Here is a 16,297-nt window from a genome sequence, read left to right as displayed (position 1 = left end):
CCCCCCCTTTTTTGTATTACCAGTGCCTGACACATAGTAGACACTTAATAAATGCTTGTGAACTTGAGCTGATTTGATTTTCACACTTTATATGTCCCAGCAACAAAGGGGAAACAAGCAAAAGCAAATGTGACTTCTGATTTCCCGAGTCAAGAGTCAAAATAAAACGAGCATCATTAAGCCAGGCTCACCTTACTGTTCTATAAAGAAATACCTCAATCCACTCCCTCATGTTTGTTTTCCAATGATGCCTTGATGGCTCTGTGTATCCTCCCGATTTCACCTCTCTCCACACACAAGGTTCTTGCATCTTAATTAAAATCAGTCTCTGATAACTTCCATTTTTGTCATGGGCTTTCTCTACACTTCTGGTCTCCAGAGGACTCCATATTCAGTTACTGGAAGACTTTCTAGCTCTTTATTTTTCTGTTACTTTTCATGTGTCAATTTTTACTCTAAGGAGTCACCAATTTGGAAATGAAATGAAGTTTTGTGTGTGTGTGTGTGTGTGTGTGTGTGAATGTGTAGACACACATACATGTATATATAAATACTTATATATTCAATTATTTGTTACTGTAACTACTGTTACATGTTCATACTGTAACATGATTATTAAGATACTCCTCTTCAAAGTGACCATTGTTTATTCAGGAGCAAAATCAGGCAAGATTTACCACTCTAATGGTCTCAGAAGAATTTTTCTCTGACGTTTAAAAGAAGCAAGGATGTCATCACTTCACTGTGATTTGTCTTTACATTTGCTTCCAATATATTTTATATTAATATGTTGGATTCAAGTTTCTGCCTAGAAAAATGATAATCCTAGTAATAATCATAACTAATATCTATGAAGCACCTTAAGGTTTGCAAAGTGCTTCACAAGAATTATCTTATTTTTTATCCCTACAACAAGCCTGTGAGATAGGTGCTTTTACTATCCCCATTTTTCAGATGAGGAAATTAAGGCAGAAAATGGTTTAGACACCCACTCAGGGTCACATAGGTCATAAGTGTCTGAGGGCAGATTTGAATTCAGGTCTTCCTGATTTTAGTTCCAACTAGCACTCTATACATTGTGCCTAAATATGGCACCAAGCTTCCTCTCTATAAAATTTTTGAAAGCAGAGTTGGTTTCATTTAGTTTGTATCCTCAGCAGCAGCCACAGTGCTGGGTACCCAACAGACAGCTATTGATTGATCGACTTTGTATTTACTCCCATGTATCCATGGTGTTCTTCCCATCTCTTCAGTAGAATGAAAGTACCTTGGTAGGACAGAATGTTTGGCTGTTTATCTTTGGATTTCTAGTACCTAACACAGAACCTGGCACTTAAGGAGTGTTGCCTAAGTGCTGGGTTGAGTTGACTCAAACATTGCCACTGGCCTGGCAAGAAAATAAGGTCTAAGAAGAACTTTTTTCTCTAGAGTGGGGAGACATGCCTCTGTTAATGACCACCAGCGTGACCTTAGATAACAAGTTGCTTTTCCTCTGTAGGCCTCGGTTGTGTCATCTTTCCAATGGGGGAGCTGGACTTGATGGTCCCTAGCTCTAGACACTCTGATGGAACATTGTGAAGTTTTCTTTCTAGCTATTCTCAAAAAACCCACAACAATGTTCTTTTTTGTTCTGTGACCTTGAGTTTTGCTGAAGAATTCCCAGAAACAGGATTGTTAAAAAGTAAATTTGAAATTTGGTGTCTGTGGTCTAATGCTCTTTCAACATTCAAGTGACTTTCTCAGCAAAACCCATCTAGAAGTAGGGGGCTCGGGAAGTCCAGTAAGAACAACACATAGTACATGTGGTCAAATGTCAAGCTGGAACTTCATTTCAGAGGAGGTCAATTTCCACCTCAAATGACCAGTCATCCACAATAGGCCCCTCAGGAAAGCTTACAGCAAACCTGGTGCTTCTGCAACTGAGAGCTGGCTCACAGCATAGGCAGTGACCCAAATGCTCTGTGAACCACCTGGGAGTCACAGACATGGTTCTGCCTAGAGAGATAATGATCCAGAAGAAGGTGGGCATCCACAGATGGAAAGAATCTGAAATTCTAAGAAGCCTGAAACTAAGACCAGACTGCAAAATTGAATCTATAGTGAAAGGAAGAAGCCAATTTGTTACATGTTAATTTTCTCTTTCCAGTAACTTTAAGCAGTGGATGTTGTGGGTCTCCCAGTGCCTCGAGACAGAAAGGACAGAGAGCCCATCCCTCTCCCAGTCCTTAAGAGGAAATCCCCTGAGATGGGGACTGACTTACTTATGGCTACAAAGAGAAGGATTAGCTAGGAGGTAAATTGGGTCAAGTCAACAAGTGCCTACTGTGTGCCAGGTACTGTGCTAATCCCTGAGGAGAGGAAAGCAAAGCAACAGGGAGTCGCTATTCTTGAGAAGCTCTGACTCCAACTCCAGAATTCTTTGCACAAAACCAGGCCATGCTGAAAGGTCCTCGAGAGATGCACAAGAGGTGGACACTGGAAAAAATCTTAGAGATGATCAAATCTAAACCCATTTATTTCCTGGGGTCCAGAGAGGAAATTCCTGGAGGACACATCCTAGATCTTAGAATTCTTTGTACTCCCCAAAATGCTAAGAACTAATTGTTAATAGATCAGTATTGTGGACAAAAGTCTGTACTTGGATTCCAGAAGACATGGGTTCAAATCTTGCCTCAGGAACTTACTGTTCGACCTTTGGCAAGCCATTTAAATACCCCATGCCTCAGTTTCCTCATCTGTAAAATGAGATTAGGCTCAACCTCCAAGAAGGCCCATTTCAGCTCAAAATCTCTGGTCCTTGGATTGTATCCCATTTGCCTTTATTCTGTACATAGTGATACATTTTGTCTCCTTGAATAAAATGGAAATTCTTTGAGAGCAAGGACTGTTACATTTTTGTCTTTATCTTACCAGCACCTGGAACAGTGCCTGGCATGTACAGGGAAGCTGGTCCCACCAAGGCCAACTCTCTATCCACTATCCTAAATTACCTCTCTTCCTGGCACATAAGTAAGGATACACTCAACGTTTGTTGATTCATTGAGTTGAAATCTCACCCTGATACTTACATGGAAACATAGGTAAGTTATTCAAACTCTCTGGATTTCTCTTTTCTCATCTGTAAAATGGGGACAAGACTACCCACTGACCTACTTCACAAGGTCATTTTGAAGCTTACATGAGTCAGCTGCTGTCATTACTGTTTAGTGGCTCTGGGGTATAGATATGCTAACCATTGCCACTACCACCAGACCCTTCTTCTTTCCCAACACTCATGTATTAATGACATGCCTTCAGGATCTCTCACAATATTATTGCATGTTGAAAATTACATTCCTTACATTTCCTAAAGCATTCTGTATGCAAATAATTACTGGTGACTTAGATGATCTGGATTAATGCACTTCACAGGAGTCTCTGCCCATGTTTTGTCTAGTTTCCATTAGAATTAAAGAGAGAGTTAAGAATACACCAGCTAAGGCAAGTGTTGGAAGTATCTCTACAACAAACTTCCAAAGCTTATCCAGGACTGATACAAACCAACATAATGCTGTTTTGTTACTCCCTTACTCAATAACCTACATCGGTTCTCTCTTACCTCCAGGATCAATATAAATTCCTCTGTTAGGCACTTAAAGCCCTTCCAAACCTGGCCCCTAACCTACTTGGCTTCCAGTCTTACTGAATATTATTTACCCCTCCATGTAAATTGAGGTCCCACCAAGTTGGGCATCTTGTTATTTCTCATACAGAACGGTCCATCTCCCATGTCCATGCCTTTGCATTGATTGTCTCCCATGTTCAGATTGCATACCCTCAGAACTCATCTCCCTCTCTCAAGAATCTCATTTCTTTTCTTCAAAGCTCAGGTCAGCTCAAGTACCCCCAAAGCCCTCTCCTGATCCCCCTTCTGCTAGTTCCTTCCCCTCAAGATCAATTTGGTATCTATTTTGCTGGGATGTGTTTGGATGTGATTGAGTTGTATTGTCTCCCCAGGATAGATTGTAAAGTCCTGGAGGACAGAAAATGCTTTCACTTTGTACTCCCATGGTCTAGTAAGGTGCCTGACACATAGTAGGTGCTTAGTAAATGCTCACTGATCAATTGGGTTTTCTTCAAGCACACAGAAACAGAATCATTTTTTTGTCATTCACATTATTAGCAAGAAAAACACTTCACCATTGACTTCTCCTTCCTTTCAGTCCCCAAAGGGACAGATCATTTTCTGAAGAGAAGTCCTCTGAAGCCAGACAGGACTCTATTTCTCTTTGTGCTGGGGACTCCAAGGTAGTTAACCCAAATGAACTGCAGAGCAAGCCTGGGCAGCCTGCTAAAGATAAGCTCTAGCACATCCCCAGTTCTCAGAAGTAAAACCACATGCAGTCAACAAGTTGCTGCTTTCAATAAGATAAGACTTGAGGGCCCCATTGGCTACTGATACTGGAAACTTGCTATGGATTATAACCTTACTGACACCATGTGTTTTATTGGTTATCTGGGGGAGGGGGAAGAGCAGAGGAGGACTTTTCCATCAGTACAGTTGCCCAAAATGATGAGATGTTTTTAAAACCCTCAACTGTTCACACATGACAAAGTGACTACAGTAAAATTTGTCCTGCATATCATGATTTAATTAGTTACTTCCGCAGATAAAGCCCAATTTCTGACTGCTTGATTTTTCAGGGCTAACAAAGGCTTGGTTTTTTTCTTTTTCTTAATGGCTTCAAATTTCTTCTGATGTCAAATATATGCATACATATACATACACACAGAGAGAAATCTGTAAATTGGGCAGGACAATTTTTGCTATGTCTCACTAAGTAGTTTTTTCTTCTTCTCAGGAACCACTATCCCTCATGCTTCATGATTCTCAACCAGATGAGGCTGCTTAGTACACCAGTTCCTGTTTTCTTTCCCAATGGCTGTCCCCAAGTCAACAGCTCCTAGGCTTCTATTTTCCTGGCCATCTTCCTCCATTCTCTGGCTCCCATTGCAAATTCAACTGGGGAAGAGGACAACTGAGGGCAGTGCACCTGGTAAATGTAGAGATCTAGTTGGTGCAACCCTTAGGGACAATCCAGTCTTCATTTTACAGAAGAGGAACCTGAGATCACACAGGATTAGAACTCAGGTCCTCTCACTTCATTCTTTCCATTACACTGAACTGAATATATTACATATTATTATCTATAACAATACAATATATAAATATAATGTATAATATGTGTTACATATGTATGTATGTATATATACACATCTATATGTATCCTGGTTGAGAGGTTGATATATGGACTTCCCATTAACAGGAAATGTTATATATCACTCTGACATTGACCATAGCCCTCCCCATCTCCTGTTTGGTTAGGGATTTAAACAGTGTTGTTTTGGAATGTATATTATGACACCCTCTGCCGGGGAAGAAAACCCTGCTGGAGGAAATATCCTCCAGCCACTCATCACCGCACCAGAAGCACCCGAATTCAGTCTGCCCCCTGGTGCGAATTTCCTAGCCAGGGCTCTAACAATTGGGAAAAATCGCACACATCAATATACTCAGTGACTCCATCAAGACTCACGATGTCCCCGTGTGCCAGACTCCTTTGATATTCCATCCCCTAGAACCCTGAATCACTTTGGCATTTGTCATTAAAGTTTTCAACGACCTGAGAGGGATTCTTGTCCTCCGAGGATCACCCTGATTAGAAAACTGTCATGCACAGAAAGCAGCGGACCCGCCTCTATCGATTGCTACTCCGCTCGCCTGATCAATGTTTTTCTCTTTCTGGAGAGCGGCTGACCAACCTCAGAGCAGCGGCAAGCCTGTGTTCGTTCACTCAGGGCAGGTAAAAGTGTGCATAGTAGCTCTCCAAAAAAGACCTACAAGCGTGAAGCCAACACACACACACACACACACACACACACACACACACACACACACACACACACACACACACACACACACACACACACACACACACACACCACTTGTAAAACAGCAAAGAGTGAGCAGCTTGCTCGCCTTTAAGCGGTTTAGAACAAGAGATAAACCCCACCATTCCTTCTATCTAAGACATGCCCCGTGCACGCACAAGTCTCTTAACAGTCTACACTGTACTAATTTTTGAAACAAACAAAGAAAATCTGGTAGGCGAAGAAAGGGGGTTCACTCTTCTTTGGTTTAGGAATTGGGCAGTCAGAGCAGTGGGAAACGTTGGGGTGCTTAGCATCCCCAGCCGACCCCCCCCCCCCCCCGGAGGCAGCAACCCCCAAGGAGCTGGGTGGGGAAAGTCTGAGTCCGCTTTCCCCTCTACTCTCCGGGACTCTGGGCATCCTAGGACCCCAGGGGAGGTTGGCTTCGCTGCCCAAGGACGCTCTCTCCTTTTCCCACGTCTGCCCCGGGGAAGACAGATCGAGCGATGGCTCGGCTCTGGGAAATAAGCAGCCGCCTCCCCCAAACAAGTGGCACGCCTGCGAAAAGGCAGACGGGCACGGCTCCAGGTATATCGGCGCCCACATGCGAGGATCAGGACCGAGACTCCTCGGGGCAAGGGATGGGGAAAGGGGCGCTGAGGCCAGCTGGCCACCACCGGCAGATGGAAACTCACCCGAGGAAACCGAGGAGCCAGACAAACTGGAGTTGCTGGACGCTGCCATCACCCCCTCGCTGGATTTCCCCCCTTGTCGCCCCTTCTTAGGTTCTGGTCCAGATGTGGCTGCTGCCGTTGGTGCTGCTGCTGCCTCCGCGGTCCTGGCGCTGCTGCTGCTGCTGCTGCTGCCGCCGCCGCTGCCCCCAGCCCATGGCAAAGTGCTGGGGACGCAGAGCGCAGAGCGGCGGTCTCCTCCCAGCCTCCCTCGCCAGCGCCGCGTCCTCCCCCCCTCCCCCCTCGGGACGGGGCTGCACTTCCTGCTTCGCCAGATGACGCGCCTCCAACGCCGCTATTTAAGTGAGCTTTCCTCCCCTCGCAGCTCCGCTTCGCGCGGCTCTGGGCGGCCCGCGGGAGGTGCCAGCGGAGCCGAGCGGAGCCACGAAGAGCCGGGGAGCGAGGTAGGCGGGCGGGCGGGCAACGTAGCCCGGGCGCTGCAGGTCCTCCTCCCGCGGCAGTCCCAGCCGCAGCCCCAGCCCCAGCTCCGGCTTGAGTTTCTCTGGAGATGGGTCCCAAGCTCGGGTGGAGAGCCGAGCCCTGGTTCCCTCGGTGCCCGCCTCCTCTCCAGTTAGCACCAGGAGAAGGAGGTGACACTCACCCCCTACACACACACACACACACACACACACACACACACACACACACACACACACACGCAGACACACCGACCGACCCGGACAGACAGAAAGGAGGCTCAGCCCCCTCCCCCTCGTCCCGCCTCCTCCACTCCACGCGCCCACACAAAGGAACAGGGAAGGAGCGGCCGCGGCCGCGGCGGCGATGCCAGGCGGCTGCTAGCTAAACAACTCTCCGGGCTGCAGCCCGAGGCGGCGCGGGCTTGAAAGGAGAGGCTGGGCCCGAAGGAGTCGAGATAGGTGCGAGCCCTTCGGGCCGAGCCCTCATTACCTCAGCCCCGCCGCCGCAGGGCACTCGGGGGCCCAGGGCAGAGCAGCTCTAGCGCTGCTAGATGCTTGGTGTCCAGGTGAGTCCGACGTCCTCCAGGGAGCCTGGGACCCGAGTCCGGCTGCTCCAGTGGGCACGATTCTGCCCCACGTTCCTTGCCCAGGTGGAGGCTATCTCCACGCCTCATCAGCGCCAGGACTCAGCCCTGGGTTGAAAGGGCGGATAGAGTGCGGCTGCCCCAGGTCAGTCCAACCCAGTACAACTCTCCAAGGGGGCTCCACGATCTGCATCCTGCGCCCCCATCCCGAATACGGGCGTTGTGTTTGGGTGAAGCGGGCGTGAGTCCGGGGCTGATCTAGCCCGATGTTCTAAAACGGGCTCTCCCTTTTTGGCATTATGTATTCATTCCTTGGACATTTCGTCTGGTGAGACCTGAGAAAGACTTCTCAGAACCATGATTTCAAATACACTAAATAAAATATGTAGGATTCCAAAGGAGGACAATCATATAGAGATACACCTATAATCTGTTTCTAAACTAAATTCACATACCGAGAATGAGAACTCGAGGCTTAAAGGGAGGCACCAATAGTGGCAGACATCAGAACCCCGCGAACCCCGGGCCAGACCAGGGTCAAACCGGCGCAAAGACGAGAGCCGCTTCCCTGGGTTTCCATAATGTCCAGCATTCCAAAGAGAGGTTCCCGAGCCTCAAGGACAAACTCGGGGTCAGGCAGCCTAGAGCACAACCGCCTGTGGGTCTGATCTGGAGCATCATTCTAAAGCGAGGCTTCCAAGAGCCGGGGCCACCACTGAAGCCTTCTCCCTGGGAAAGGGGAGCTGAGGAAGGCGCGGTCCCGGAAGGCTGAAGGCAAGGCAGAAGGGAGCGCGCTGGCTACCTGCTGGGGGAGCGGTGTGTCCTGACCTTCCACTCCCACCCCCGACCCTGGGCCCCGATTGTCCTTGGGCTTGATGGCTCGCGCACCCCCACGGCGCAACCACTCCTGGTGGCCAGTCTAGCCGGAGCCCCAGCTGGACCAATCCTCCCACCCCACCTGTGCCTAGGACCGCTAGGGAGGTTGGATTTCTAAGAAGCAAGAGAGATTGAAACATCATGAACCAAACAAAGCCCAGACGTCAAAAGGCGTTAGGGGTGGGGGTGGGGGGCTTTCCAGCAGCGCGTTAAATAAACCCTCTCGCTAAGTAAGACTTAGCAGCAGGCCAGTGGGTGTCCTTGCAGGTTGAGGAACTGTTGAGGTGGGAGAGAAAAAAACACCTAAAGATAAGGGCTTCGCCATTCCGCTGTATTTAAAGCGAAATCAATTTCACTGGAAGGGAATATCACGCAGGTTCTAAAAACCCAAACCTATTTCATGCTCCCAGCAGGGCAACCTGTTCATTTAGAAGGAAAGAGCAGGCAAAACTGTGAAATTTGAACAGAAATTGTTAGATCAAAGGAAAAGTAGACATTAAAGGAATGGATGTGGTCTCATTATATGCCCAAATGGAAAGTGGTACGCTGGGCTAGTGCCATTTTTTAAAAACACGGTTAAAGGGACACAGTTAATTTATAAATTATCTAGAGACATATGAACACTAACCAAATCCTGCCAGGTTCCAAGATCTGTCAGCGCCTCACAGACTGTGTGTGCATAATAAATGCTAAATAATTGCAGCCTGCTTGTCTCTCTCTTTTATAAGGCTGATTTAAGCTAAAGCTTGTCTGTCTGTGTATGTGTTTAATTTCACACTCGTTTTCATTTAACAACTGGGCTTGAAATTGAAATCCAGCTGTGTGAGTGCTTAGGTCATCTGTTTCAGATGGGTAGCTGGTGTAGCAGAACATTGTTTTTAGAATCAAAACTGAGGTTGTGGTGGCTCCGGGTAGAGTGCAGGCCTGGAGTCAGGAGAACTTGAGTTCAAATCCAGACTCAGACACTAGTTGTGTATGACCCTGGGTAAGTCATTTAACCCTGTTTGCCTCAGTATCTTTACCAAGAAACCCTGATTTGGGTTCATGAAAAGTGGGACGCACTAATTTAGAGTCAAAACTTAGTCAGCCCTCTGGCACAAAGTCAGAAAGCCTTGAGTTCAAATCCCTCCTCCACCACCTGTCAGAAGCATCTCCTCATCTATGAAATGCAGGTGTGGTGGGGGTGGGGAGAATAATACACCTACCTCACCAGTAAGCTTATTATTAGAAGAATTGGGTTCACCATCCTGGTTCTCTTGTGAACTACCTGCATGTGACCTTAGGAAAGTCACTCACCTTTCTGGAGGAAACTGTGGTTTCCACATCTACAAAATGAGGAGGTTCATTCTTTTTGGTAGCAGTTAGTGCCTTCTTCTTTGTAAATCGGTTTGCCTGTTTGCCTTTTCAATCAGAAAGAAGGAGCTAGAGACAGGGAGAGAATTTGGAATCATTTTTAAAATGAATATTAACTTAAAAAGTGTAATTGGGAAATGTTTAACAAAGTAAAAACCACAACACAACAGCGACAAAGTACTTGTTCACTAATGGCATGGCACATTTCACATGGGTAGCTCACCAACCTGTGGGTAATTTCTACCAAAAATAATGAACCTCCTCATAAGATACATGGAGGTAGATAGATAGATAGATAGATAGATAGATAGATAGATAGATAGATAGATAGATAGATAGATAGATAGATGGATGGATGGATGGACGGATGGGTAGATGCATAGATATAATGAGGTGAGTACTAGAGATTTTATTATCCCCATTTTGAAGATGAAGAAAATGAGGCTCAGAGAGTTTACATAACTTGTCTATGATCACACAGCAGATGTCAGAGGAAGGATTCAAAGTTAGTTCCCTCCTAATTCCTAAGTGCAATGATTTTTCCATTACACTACCTTTAAGAAGACAAAGTCAAGGAATAGGGAAGTGGTCCACAAAGTCTACCAACACATTTTTATTAGATAGATATTAGCTATGTGCCTAATACATAGATGGGACAACTAGGTGGTGCAGTGGGTAGAGAGCTGGGACTGGAGTCAGAAAGACCTAAATTCAAATCCAACCTCAGACACTTAGTAGTTGTGTGACCCTGGGCAAGTCACTTAACCTGTTTGCCTTAATCCACTGGACAGAAAAATGGCAAACCACTCCAGTATCCTTATCAAGAAAACCCTATAGACAGTGTGCTCCACAGGGTCACAAGAGTAGCACACAACTGAACAACAATGTGCCTGGCAGCTTGATGTAGTGGCTAGAAAGCTGGGCCTACTTGGGTTCAATATGCCCTCTGGCACAGATTGACTGTATGCTATGGGCAAGTCCATGAGTTTCTATACCCTAGGTAGCTAAGAGTAAAAATTGAAAAAATGAATTGACAGAGGAAGTTTGTTCACCTGTAAGTTCTCTATTTGAAAGAAATCATAGTTCTAACCTCAGTCCTTCTTTCTACATTTCAGGTGCTGTGCTAGACAAAATGAAAAAGTCTCTGCCCTGAAGGAGTTCAGATTCTATTGGGAGAAACAAAGTATGTGCACATACATATATATACAGGACTCAAACAAAGCAAGCACAAGGTGACCTCAGAATAAGGAAGCACTCTCAGATGGAGATGCCAAGAAAGGCCTTCTCCACAAGGTGTTGATGGAGCTGAATTATTTAATCTTGCCTCAGATGCTGGGTGGCAAGTCACAACCACAATAACTTTCATTTCATCTGTAGAATGAGTACAATGATAGTACCCAGCTAAAAGAATCCATGTGAGGCTATGAAGAAAATACTAACTAATACTTCTCCTCCTTCTACCCCACTTCTTCATCAGTATGATAGCTATTTTGTCAATTCCTGGAAGGGCAGCTGTTCCTAAGGAAGCACTTCTGTCCACCAGGTAACAGAAGGTATTGAGCAATGGAGGGTCCCAGGCCCTAGTTTTTCTCTGAGTAAAAAAGGATTCAAAGGGTAAAGAACACAAACTTACCTTTGGTTTGTAGGTGTAGGCTTTGGACAGGGGGTGGATAATGAGGATTTCTCTACTTCCTCTCAAGCAGAACACTGGACACCATGTGCTATTTTACTTCCTGTAACAGACTTGATTTACAATTATTTTGTAATTTAAAAGCAAAAGAAAACCCAAGGGAGAAAATGTGAATCTGGAGGTTGAGTCAGTGACCCTTAGAGGGAAGGAGCATTTTACGCATTGTGGCAAAGTTCTGTCCCTGTTCTGGGCATCAAAAACAACAAACTTTCAAGAATAGCTCAGTGGCCACCTTTCACCAGCATTTCTACAGGACTGACAAGTGTATAAGGTGTTTTACCTTCATGAACTCATGTGATCCTCACAACAAGCCTAGGAGACAAGTTCCTCTACGCTGCCTCTCAATGGACTGACCCATCTGTAAATCTGCAGATTTCCCCCAGTAAAAAGGTGGGGCATTAGAAGGCAGTGCAGATCAGGAGACAGGGAATCTGGGATCAAATCTCAGTTCTGCTGCTAACTACCTGGGTGACCATAGGCAGGTTTCTTTAGCCCTAATTTCTTTTTCTACAGCATAACTGGGTGGGTTGTATTGCTTGGCCTCTCAACCCCTCCCACATCTACCTCAGGTTACTCACTTGGTAGGTTTCATGGGTAGGCTATGAAGCAGAGTCTTCTTGACTCTGAAGCCAGGGTTCTACAGCACTTACAAAGCACTTTGAGATTTACCAGGTTCTTTATAAATATTGTCTCATTTGACCCTAATAACTCTTTGAAGCAGCTGCTATTAACAATGCCATTTTACAGGTGAGAATATGGAGGTAGTTAAGTGACTTGCCCAGGATCACACAGCTGGTAAGTACCTAGGGCAAGCTTGATTCCAAGTTCAGCCCTATCTGTTCACCAAACCACCAAGCTGTCAATTCTAAGTTACTAATGGAGATAAGAAATCTTATACTTTATGGTGAAAAATGATCAGTTTCCCTTAAAAGTCTCTACACCCACCTAATATATTATATTTTTCTCTTTTCCTTAATTTCAAAAGTGCTATCATTCCTGCTCTCCCCCACCATCAAGTTCACGAAAAAAGACCATTGCCTACGGTGGATTAGAGAAATAATTCTGAAGAGAGAGAGTAATTGAGTCCAAAAGTAAGACAGTCCATTGCCTTTTAAGTAGGATAGAGGCAGGGGGAAAAAGAAATACCTGACAACCAATAACAGCCACTGTAAGGAGCAACTTGGCCTGCAAATCTACTCAGCCTCAGGTTAAGGATCTAAGGTCTAGAGCCCCTTAAGCTTCAGAAACGGCCACCCCAAAGGCTAGATGCAGCAAAATGCTTATTTCAAAAATAGCTGCTGTGGAGACCCCTAGTGGTAGAGGTAATCCTAGCTACAGACATACAGAGGTGTAGCTATATAAGCTGTTTACCACATCATGTATGATACCTGTAGCATGAAAAGTTTATACAAATGCCTAGGTCTTTCACCCAGGACCGAGTCTTTTTCTCCCTCTTTGATGAGTTTTTGCATGGCTGATTTGTTCTTTTTGAAAATATCGTATTTTTATTGATTTGTTACATTGTCAATTTCTGACTTTTGAATATTTTAATAATTTAAATGCCACTTTTGACCTAAGCCCCGCCCTGATCCCCCTTGCCTTGGAAAACTGCTTCAGATTTACTTTGCATGTATTCTACATTTACTTGTATATACCAAAATTGTCTCCCCTTGAAGAATAAAAATTCCTTCAGGGCATTTTTGTCTGTATATTCCCAGTGTCTAGTTCATTTTGGGGTAGCTAACCTTTGGAAAATAAATGATTGTCTTCCTATCAGGGAACACCTAAACAAATATCAGTATGTGTATATGATGTAATAGATTTTTTTCCATAAGAAATGACCAAAGAGGTTTAGAGAAACCTGGGAAAACCTCTATGAACTGATGCAGGGTAAAGTGAATTGAAATATGCGAATAGTGTACATAATGGTAATACTATCATTGAGAAACACAACTTTGAATGATTGGAGATTCTGATCGATACAATGATAAACCATGAATCCAACAGAATAAAGAGGAAACAGGGCATTCAACGCCCATCAGAAAGACAATGAACTTAAAATGCCTTACTAGACGTTTTCCAAAATGACCAATGTAGAAATATGTTTTGATTGATTATGTATCTATGGATTGAGGACTTTTCATTTTTAGAAATTTGATCAGTGGGGGCAGGGCAATAGTGAGAGAGACAGATTAAAAAATGTAAAGAGGGATTGATCTTGAATTGGATGTGACATTCCTGAGAGTCATGAAGTGTGATTCATGACAGGGTTTGGGGGACTTGTGGAGAAGATATAAAAATAATAAAGATAAAAATGTGGATCTGAAATTATTATTTTGCCAAAGATTAAAGTTTTCACTGTTGGAAAAAAATATATCAGTAGCTGGTTTTTAATAAATGCTTAGTGATTGATTTGGTTGGTTGATATTTAAGCATTAGTCGTAAACATTTGGAGTTGTGGAGGAATGGTTTGACCATGAGGAGTAATTTTTTTCTGATCATTCTCATGTATTTAATAGTATTAAATTATTCAGAAAGGATTTTTTTCTTCCCAAATACTGAGATGTGATCTGTTTTATATTATTCTTCCCACAGACCAGCAATTCATTTCATCATCGTTTTACTATTGTTATAAAATGTGACTCTTATATGGTTATGCATTTTGATAGATCCTTGATCTTTGCCTCTTGCATAGATTTTTGTTATGATTTATGTCTTACCTGATATATAATTATAAACATTTATTAAAAATGAAGCTTGCCACCTGCTCCTAGCACTTTAATATCTGATGGGGCAGGGCACTGCCCAGGAACTTCTGTTATAGTTATAGTGAAAAGAGCTTGGTTCAAATCCTAGTTCTAATATCATCTGCATAAGGCTGCTCTGGGGTCTCAGTTTTCTCATCTGTTAAATGAAATGGTTATTATTAGATGACCTCTAAGGTCCCTTCCAACTAAAAATATGAGATCTTATAAGCCTTAAAAAATGAGCAGGAACCCTAATTCCATTTTGTGCTGTTTCCTTTACATAGGGATCTTGGGCAAGTTACTCTATGTAGACCTTTATTCTCCAGTGTGCAAAATGAAGGACCTGGATTTGATGATCCTTAAGCTCCTTCTGGCAGCTAGGTGTGGCTGCAATGGAAAGAGTGTCAGGTCTAGAGTCAGGAACGCTCTTTTTCATGAGTTTGAATCTGGACACTTACTAACTGTATGACTCTGGGCAAATCACTTAACCCTCTCTGCCTCAATTTCCTCATCTGTAAAATGAACTGAAGAAGGAAATGGCAAACCATTCCAGTATTTTTGCCAAGAAGACTCCAAATGGGATCACAAAGAGTGACCTACAACCAAAACGACCCAATAACAAGAAGAAGCTCCTTCCAGGATCCTTTATGTAGCCTATGTATCCTATTCTCTCAGTGTTGTGCCCCAAATTCAGTGATGAATTGGAGCATTTTCTGCCTAGATGACTTGGCCCCAGAACACTTATAGGCTTCTTTTTTTAATTATTATTATTTTATTTGTTTTCAGTGTTCTACAATTACTTCCATATAACTTAGATTTTCCCCCTCCTTCCCCCTCTTTCTCCCCTCCCTTCTCCCTCCCTCCTCGAGTCAGCATACAATTTTATATAGGTTCTACACATACATTCCTATTTTCACCTTAGTCATGTTGCATAGAAAAATTAAAATGAATGAGAAAAATCATAAAACAAGCCAAAATGTAATACAAAAGAAAATGATCTGTTACATTCTGTTATCAAATTTCATAGTTCTTTCTCTGAATGTGGAAGGCATTTTGCCTTAAGAGACCATTGGGAATATTTTAAGTCCTTGCATTGCAATGAAGTTCTAAGTCTACCAGAAAAGTCCTTGCACACTGTGGCTGTTGCTGTGTATAAAGTTCTCCTGGTTCTGCTCCTTTCGCTCAGCATCAGATCATGTAAGTCTTTCCAGGCCTCTCTGAAGTCTTCATGTTCATCATTTCTTATAGCACAATAGTATTCCATTACATTCATATACCATAATTTATTCAGCCATTCCCCACTTGATGGGCATCCCCTTGATTTCCAGTTTTTGGCCACCACAAAGAGTGCAGCTATAAATATTTTTGTACATGTGGGACCCTTTCCCATTTTTATGATCTCTTGGGGATACAGTCCTAGAAGCGATATTGCTGGGTCAAAGGGTATGCACATTTTTGTAGCCCTTTGGGCATAGTTCCAAATTGCTCTCCAGAATGGTTGGATAGACTCACAGCTCCATCAACAATGAATTAGTGTTCCAACTCTCCCACATCTTCTCCAACATTTATCATCATCCTGCTTTGTCATGTTAGCCAATCTGATAGGTGTGATATGGTACCTCAGAGTTGTTTTGATTTGCATGTCTCTAACCAATAGTGATTTAGAGCATTTTTTCATACTATTATAGGTAGTTTTGATTTCTTCCTCTGAAAACTGCCTGTTCATATCCTTTGACCATTTATCAATTGGGGAATGACTTGTATTCTTGTACATTTGACTCAGTTCTCTACGTATGTTAGAAATGAGGCCTTTATCACAGACACTAGTTGTAAAAATTCTTTCCCAGTTTTCTGCCTCCCTCTTGATCTTGGTTGTCTTAGGTTTGTTTGTGCAAAAACTTTTTAATTTAATGTAATCAAAATTATCCATTTTGCACTTCATGATGTTTTCTGTCTCTTGTTTAGTCAAAAATTCTTCCCTTCTCCA

At 43.7% G+C, this 16,297-nt stretch overlaps 1 protein-coding gene across 1 annotated transcript in view; it reads right to left on the bottom strand.

Moving 5' to 3' along the window:
• Positions 1–7,697, bottom strand: part of CHN2 (chimerin 2) — a 289,418-nt gene extending 281,721 nt beyond the window's left edge. The window contains exons 1-2 of the mRNA XM_072651032.1: positions 7,551–7,697; positions 6,606–6,808 (exon numbers count right to left, since the gene is read on the bottom strand). Of these exons, the coding sequence (XP_072507133.1) occupies positions 6,606–6,654 (49 nt within the window). The 5' untranslated portion in view covers positions 6,655–6,808; positions 7,551–7,697. The remainder of the gene's footprint in view (positions 1–6,605; positions 6,809–7,550) is intronic.
• Between the last annotated feature and the right edge of the window lie 8,600 nt (positions 7,698–16,297).

Source organism: Notamacropus eugenii, chromosome 3, assembly GCF_028372415.1.
Source record: "Notamacropus eugenii isolate mMacEug1 chromosome 3, mMacEug1.pri_v2, whole genome shotgun sequence".
Lineage (NCBI taxonomy): Eukaryota > Metazoa > Chordata > Mammalia > Diprotodontia > Macropodidae > Notamacropus > Notamacropus eugenii.
The sequence above is the reverse complement of the archived record's forward strand: the minus strand, read 5'-3'. Positions and strand labels throughout refer to the sequence as shown.